The sequence below is a fragment of the Nannospalax galili genome, unplaced genomic scaffold (genome assembly GCF_000622305.1).
Source record: "Nannospalax galili isolate Female #2095 unplaced genomic scaffold, S.galili_v1.0 scaffold237, whole genome shotgun sequence".
NCBI lineage: Eukaryota > Metazoa > Chordata > Mammalia > Rodentia > Spalacidae > Nannospalax > Nannospalax galili.
The window spans coordinates 1976787-1984495 of NW_008339924.1; the positions used below are offsets into that span (position 1 = coordinate 1976787).

At 48.0% G+C, this 7709-nt stretch overlaps 1 protein-coding gene across 2 annotated transcripts; it reads left to right on the forward strand.

Annotated features, from left to right (window-relative positions):
• Positions 1-813: 813 nt before the first annotated feature.
• On the forward strand, positions 814-7243 carry Acr (acrosin). 2 transcript variants are annotated; one of them, XM_008834790.3, is made up of 5 exons: positions 814-1418; positions 2241-2447; positions 2652-2935; positions 5859-6004; positions 6552-7243. In XM_008834790.3, exons 1-5 carry the CDS (start codon positions 1342-1344, stop codon positions 7131-7133), a joined length of 1296 nt encoding a protein of 431 aa, XP_008833012.1. In that variant the 5' UTR covers positions 814-1341; the 3' UTR covers positions 7134-7243. The 2 variants fall into 2 exon arrangements, with proteins under 2 accessions (XP_008833012.1, XP_008833014.1); XM_008834792.2 differs by having other exon boundaries at positions 6560-6649.
• Positions 7244-7709: the final 466 nt, after the last annotated feature.

Here is a 7709-nt window from a genome sequence, read left to right on the forward strand (position 1 = left end):
TTATAAGAAATGAAGCCATGTCTCGGTTGCTTGCTTAGAGTTAGGGAGCAGCGTCTGTCCCTCAGACCAGTCACACAAACCCTCCAGTCTTAACACCATTTCCTGGTGACAGTAGTATCTTTGAATCAAGTCTCTGATGATCTTTCTTCCCAGGTTCTTAGCGGTTCCATAGTCTGCTAGACCTGTCCTAGGCTTCATGCAGTCTGTTTAGTAACTCACTAGGGTAGCGCCTTCTAAACTAGAAGTCTGATGGTCCTCTGGGGTTCCTGTCACCTTATTTTTTGTCTTTCTGGTGCTGAGATTGAAACTCAGGACCTTGCACCTACTAGGCCAGAGAGTTACCACTGAGCAATGCCTCCAGCCCCATTTTAAAACTGAAGATTTGAAACCTCCATAGTGTAATTGTTTAGAAAACTTGCTGCTTTTGATTTCAAACCTCATGTGCCTTTACACATGGCTGCTGTGTTTGGACCTAACCCTAACCCTGAGCTATTTCCTCTCCATTCCTATGCTCTGCCTCTCCCCACACATACCAGACCATGTAAATGAAGCTGGTGGCAGCCCCCTTATGCTGTTCTAGCCTCATCTGCACTCCTGTCTGTCTCAGGCCTTGCTGTTGCCCCCAGCCTTGCTACAGTTCTTGCCTTCTATGATGGTATTTCAAGGCTCATTCTCTACCCATTCCCACCTCCTGCCTGGATTGCCCACTCTTTATCACCCTTATTGGCTGAACTTCAGGTCTCTTCTTCCAGGAAGCTCTCCCTGTTATGCTGTTTCCAGAGTTCAAGTTGAAAACCTCACAGCTCCCAATATTACCTCAAATTAGAGGAAATTGGTGCTTCTCACCTTGGGCCATCTCTCCAAAGTAAGCTCAGTAGTGTGAGGTCTTAACTTTTCCTGTTACCCTGAGCCAGGCACCAGACACGGATGTGACCTTCAAGGGTGAAAGCACAAAAAACGTGACCATGCACAAACGTGAGGAGCTAGTTGTCACTTGCCAATCATGTGGCAAGAGCCCACCATCTGTGGCACTGAGCATCTAGCCCACCATAAGAATAAGTACAGCCATGTAAGAGGGTAGAACAATTCCTACGCAGCAAGAAGGTGGAGAGAGCTAAGGGCTCAAGAGAGTGACATCCTTGAAGGGAGGTGCTTCAGAGGGGCAAGTGGGTACAGAGCCTGGTTAGTGGCTTAGGGCTGAAGCAGGGTCACTTCAGCATGAATCAGTTAAGCTAGGAGGCCTAACTCCTGGGGTGGGGGTGGGAGGATACCCTGCTGATTGGCCAGAAGGCCATAGAGCTTTGTGAGGTCACAGCTTGCAGGCCAGGTTAGGGCAGGAGTATGGTAGAGATGGTGCCAACTGTCGTTCTGCTGGTCTTTGCAGTGCCCGTGTTTGCCAAAGATAACACCATGTGTGAGTAAGTGATGGGGCATCTTGGTGGGGGAAGGGCATCTTCTGAATAACAGGTCCCACCCAGACTTCGTTTGTCCAGGGCTAGGACAGCTCAGTGTTGAGCTTGGGCCTTAGCAGCCCTGGGTAGTCTTACAGCTCCTGTGACCCACAACTCCCAACTTAGACCCTCCCTGCTTTCAGAACCGTTTTTCCAGAATCATTGGGTCTCTAGTCTAAGTTTTCCCCCAGAGAAATCCCCCATTCTTACATCTGTGTCCCCTACTTCTCCAGTTACTGGCCCCATTACCTGTCAGGGATTCGGTCCTGAATTTTAGGAACCCATCCTCCTATGGATAACTGAGGTATCCTATGTGTGAATGAATCCAAAGGAATCATGTCTCTGCACCCTCATGAAGACTTTTATTCTTGAGGGATCCACAGTGCATTCAACTCTGGACCCTCATTGTTCCTAGTAGTGACCCCAATGGTCATGGGCCACTATATTTGCTTGCAGCTACTTTCTCTTAACCTAATGCTACAGCCCCAAGACTCTCCTTGATCATATGACAATTGCCTGAGACTCCTATCCAAGATCCTAGGCCATTTTATACCCCTTTATCTCCATAGCACTTCTGACTCCCACTCTGTCCAGGGGTCCCTCAACACCTCTTGGGCCCATAAAAATATTTCCTAGAGACTATCACATCTTGCACACTCCAGGCTGCTTCTCTTTCCCCAAAGCTCCTCCCCCATCTTTCCCAACCTCATGTCCCTGCCTCCCCCAGGTGTGAAGGTACAAAGACTGCTTGCCTCTTTTTGGTTTGAAAGTGTCTTGATCTCTCCTCAGTGGCCCCTGTGGGTTACGATTCAGGCAGAACCCACAAGCAGGTATCCGGGTTGTCGGAGGCCAGACTGCGCAGCGTGGGGCCTGGCCCTGGATGGTCAGCCTACAGATCTTCATGTCCTACAACAGCCGTAGGTACCATGCCTGTGGAGGCATACTGCTGAATTCTCACTGGGTGCTTACAGCTGCTCACTGCTTCGATAACAAAAAGTACGTGTGGGACTCAAAGAGGGAGGTCTCCAGAATACTCTTCTTGGAAAAGGACATTCCCCAGGGGCTATGCCCAGGGTCTCTTTGGAGCTCTGGGGTCAAGTGGCAACCAGACCTTGACAGGGCTCTGAGGGTCACTTAATCACAGGTTTCTGTTTAGCCAGTCTGTAAATGAGTACGACTGGCTTACCTTTGTGCCCACAGAAAAGTCTATGACTGGAGACTGCTTTTTGGAGCACAGGAAATCGAATATGGGAGAAACAAGCCAGTGAAAGAGCCTCTGGAGGAGAGATACGTGCAGAAAATCATCATCCATGAAAAATACAACGCTGTCACAGAGGGGAATGACATTGCTCTTGTGAAGATCACCCCTTCTGTTGCATGTGGGAGCTTCGTTGGGCCAGGCTGCCTACCTCATTTTAAGGCTGGCCCTCCCAAAAGTCCCCAAACCTGCTACGTGACTGGGTGGGGATACATAAAAGAGAAGGGTGAGTATGAGTGGGCCTCTCTGGTGGGTGCCAATGCACATACTTGGTCTTTCTGTGGCAGGGGTCATATGTTGATGTGTGGCCAAGTAATTTAAGTTCTCCTTATGGCATCATGAATAGAGCTTACAGGCCCTTTCATGGCTGGAGAATTCAGTGTGAGAGAAGCTGAGTCACCTGTCCAAGGTCACGTGACTGGTTGATAGCCTGACTACTGGTTGGAAGACTGAAAGGCAGACACAAGTAGAACCTTGAGCGAGGCTATGCGTGTGTCTAGCACCTGGAGGCCCAACTGCTGGATGCTGGGCATTGGAAACTTAAACTGAAACCATATTTGGAAAAGGCCTCTGGATGTATAGCTTTGTAGCCGTGGTGTTTTCCTTATCTTGAGCATGGAAAGGCTGGAACACATGGCTTCCAGACTTGAGCACCCCCAACCTCTGTGATTTCAGGGCTGTTCTATTCAGTATCAGCAGCAGGCATCTAGGTATCTTTGGGTACTCATAGCAGACTCACTTTCCTTCCTAGGTACTTGATGTTCTCTCTGTAGACTGGTAGGAATGCAGGTAGTAGATACAATTTTCTCTGGGTCATAGTTATTCTAGTAGTTCAAGTCCTTTGAAACTTTCCAGCAGTTCTCTTGATACTCAAGATGAGTGTAGCTGCCTCTTTTGCCCTCTCTGTCCTAGTTCAAATCATTGGCCTTTTCCCTGGCCCAGACCTTTCTTGCACCAATGATACCAGACCCACAGAACACCAGGTGAGTAGAGGAATCTTTTCCACAGCAGACTAGCTCACAGGGGGTCCAGGATGTGATCTAGAGTCATTCCTGACTTCAGGGTTATATCCTGAGTCCCAGATAATGATAATCCTCCACACATGCTTGAAGCCTAGAGCCGTTGTTGATACCAGAAGCAGCAGGTCACCTCCTCAAGTGCCAATAATAGACAGCAGGGTTTTGTCACTGGGACAAGACCAAGAAGAGCTTGGTCTCTGCTCATAAACAATGCTTTCAGCTTCCCATGAGTGGTTGTACAAAATTTCATTGTTATATTAGAGATGTGAAAATGTGACTGAAGTGAACTGACCTCTCAGTTTTTTCTTCGATATTGGAAAGGTTAGGCTTCCTAATTCAAGGCAATTTAGTCATTTGGGTTTTAGAACTCAGCCTTTTTGGGGTAACAAAATGATTTGGGGATTCCCCCGCACTCTTACTCTCTTTTCCTAGAGGTTGATGTAATTCTTTAAAGGTTTACTGCCTGTCCTGTCCTTCAGGGAAGGGGTTCTTATTCTAGCTACTTTTGATTTCACTGGCTTTTCCTGACATGTGACTCTAGCTATTTGGTCTGGGGTGGGGCATTCCCATCCCAGCTGCTGGTGCCTGTGGCTCAGCCTAAGCATGAGGATATATATTATTTGCTCTGACCTATCTGCCCTTTGAGCATGTACATAGATAGCCTGGAGTTCTTAAAGTCCTTGGGAAGCTGGTCACTGGTCTTTTGTTCTTAGAACCCTCTTAAATGAATGGGATTATCGTTCATTTTTGACTTGCAAACATATACCCTCTGCTAAAGCTCTAGTCCTTAAAAAAAAACTCCGGGCTCCAAACTCCCATGGCCTGCTCACGTCTGATTGGTTCTGCCTCCTGTTTGAGTTCATCTGCTTTGGGGCTGGAAAAGCTACCCAGGTATTGTTACTTTTGCTTGGATTTTTACTTAAATTGGCTGGAATTGAGAACATCCTGTTTCAGGACACCTGGTTTCTTCACAATGACTTTCTATGACTTTTTCTATGACTTTCAAGACTATGGGCTCAGCCATAGATCTAAAAAGTTACTTTAATGGCTAACAAGTCAGGACTGTTGTTATTATTAATGCAGTGTCATTCCCACCTTAAGAAGAGGTTGTACAAACCTCTTACTTCTGCTTGGGTGTGAGGAAAGGTGGAGGTTCTGTTGAAAACCAGAAAACAACCTCCCAGTCTCAACCTTCAGACAACCAAAACTCAGCAAGTGTGCATTTAATATCCATCTCCTGACTGCCTGCTAGGTGTTCAGCTCTGCACACACGGCTCTACATGTTTCCTGTCTTACCACCTGTACTCACATGGCTGTCTTCCAGGTGTGCCCTGTATCAGACTGTTCCCCACTTGTGCTGCCCATGAAATCCAGACCCACACTGCCATGGGAGGGGACTGTCACAGCTGCTGCTGTTAAGGACCCTGCTGGCTGCATGTGATGAAGAGGCACAGCTGTGCTGGTTCTGGGGCTATGTATAAGCCAGATGCATGCTGGTTGCATGAGCTGCAGCAAAACTGGTCTTTCCTAATCCCCATGGTAGGATCTGTGGTAGTGAGAGAAGCCCTGACTTAGCTTTCCTCTTCATAAAATCTCAAAGCAGATCTGAGACACACAGAGGAATCCTGTCTGAAGCTGGGTGGAGGAGTCCCAATGAAGGATAAAAAACAGGGAGGGTGACTTCTAGACATACTGTGGAGAATGAAAGGAATATCTTAGTCATGAATCTAGGGGCAATTCTGGCCAGATTTAAGCTCTGCCCATTCTTGAAGCAGGTGGGTGGTACTCTAGCCCCTGGTCCAAACAGGGAATAATAGAACCAAGGACTCAGTGCTAGGCACATGCTAGTTGTATTTGTGAAGCTACTACTAACCTCCACAACCCCTCATCTATCACTAATATAGACCCTCTGCTCTTCTTCCTTTTCTTCTTCACCCAGGCAAAATTCCTTCATTTCCACCCTCATCTGCCCTTTCACTGTATTTCCTCCCCTCAGGAGTATGAGGTGAGGCTGAGGGATCTAGGTTTAACCAGAACATTACATAGAATGGATGGAGGTTCTTGGAGGGAGGAGGCAGGGCTTTCTTCCAGTCCTCTTTGAGCACTGACCACTGTGTGTCCTGGCTGCAGCCCCCAGGCCATCACCTGTCCTGATGGAGGCGCGTGTGGATCTCATTGACCTTGACCTGTGTAACTCAACCCAGTGGTACAATGGGCGTATCACATCAACTAATGTGTGTGCAGGGTATCCTGGAGGCAAGATTGACACCTGCCAGGTAACTTTCTTCCGGTGCCCAGACCCCTGGGTCCCTCTGGGGCTCCTAGCCCCTGGGACAACCTTTCAAGTGCCCGAGCTACACCCTTTCCACTCCCTACTCAGGGCTCTACTTCAGTTACTACTTCCTTAGTCCCTTTTCTCCGTATCTGCCATCAATATGAGGATGGGGGGGTGACATATCCCATCTGCTCTCGTAGAGAAACAGTCACCACACTAGCACACAGAGCATAGCACCCAAATCCAGCCAGCCCTTGGAGATGTTTGCCTCTTCCCCAGAACACAAAGCACCTAAAACCACAGGTGCTCATGCATGCAGGTAAAGTCACACGCATGTAACATGTGCTCACTCATCTTATTGAAAGGAGACTCATGACCATCCGCTACCCTTCACACCCCAGTAGATGTTGGTATCTCCAACTTTGCCACTTGTGTCTCTGGCAGCAGAAAACTATGTGACTGCAGACATTGGTTTCCCACAGCCCCATGATCCTTTGGGCAGGGAGAGTGGTTCAGGCCGAAAGTGACCCCTATGACCTTCTGGACAGGGGGACAGTGGTGGGCCTCTCGTGTGCAGAGACAACGTCAACAGCCCCTTTGTGGTCGTGGGGATCACGAGCTGGGGGGTAGGCTGTGCCCGTGCTAAGCGTCCTGGAGTCTACACAGCCACCTGGGACTACCTGGATTGGATTGCTTCCAAGATCGGCCTTAATGCTTTGCACACAGTTCAACCAGCTGCCCCTCCCCAGTCTTCTACCCACTCACCGCTCATGTTCAGCCATCCCACCCTTCACCCTTGGTATTTCCATCATGTGCCTCCTCCACGACCATCTCAACGACCTAGACCACCTCGGCCTCAGTTTCATCGACCACCCCAAGTCCAATTCCCGCCATACCAAATCCAGCCCTCAACCCCATCCCAATCTATGTCGTATACTTACCCTACACATCACTTTGAGCATCCCACAACACCATTTTCTTTTGTCCGGCACGTACAACAATTCATGGATATTATGAAGAAGAGGCTTTATTCTGTCTCAAATACCAATTTACCAATGAACTACCCCACGTATGAGCCAACAAACCCAGTGAGCCCCTCCTTCATTCCTGAGAAAAGAGAGATGAAATAAAGCACATATATTTATATACACATAGATGCTTTCTGGACTTCTGTCTGCCTTTCCCAGTTCAGTCCAAACCCTCCTCCATCAAATGTATCCCCTCCTTTCTTTACCCTCCAATAAAATGGAATTGCTTGTGTATTCATATTGTTTTTGTAATGTTGAGTTTTAATGCTAGAATAAGGTGAACTGGGGCCATAGGCCAGGCATGATCTTTATTTCATCCATATTGAAACTGTCAGGTGTTAAATGCCTCTCTATATGCAACTGGAGAGTGGGGTGAAAGAGTTCCACCAGCTGAGCTGACTAGGAAAGATGGGGAAGTGGTTCCAGTCTTCCACTAGGAGGTCATTTCCTTGTGATTCTACCAAGAGACAGACCCGCCATTGCTTCTACATGGAAGGCTGAGCTCCCTGGAAGACAAGGGATGACTGGGCAGCCAACATAAGTGTCCACCTGTAAACAGTCTTGTTGCTGACTGAACATTCCCTGTTCAGGTTCATTACCGGTCTGTGGCTAAATCTATTGGTTCTTGGATTCAAGCAAATAAAATTTTATTTGCTAAAGATTCTAGGAATAGCAGCG

Excerpts from the sequence above, each read along its gene's own strand:
- Acr (XM_008834790.3), top strand. The coding sequence starts at position 1,342 with ATGGTAGAGATGGTGCCAACTGTCGTTCTGCTGGTCTTTGCAGTGCCC. Across the intron at positions 1,419-2,240 it reads AAAGATAACACCATGTGTGA|TGGCCCCTGTGGGTTACGAT; the intron begins GTAAGTGATGGG and ends ATCTCTCCTCAG. Across the intron at positions 6,005-6,551 it reads GCAAGATTGACACCTGCCAG|GGGGACAGTGGTGGGCCTCT; the intron begins GTAACTTTCTTC and ends CCTTCTGGACAG.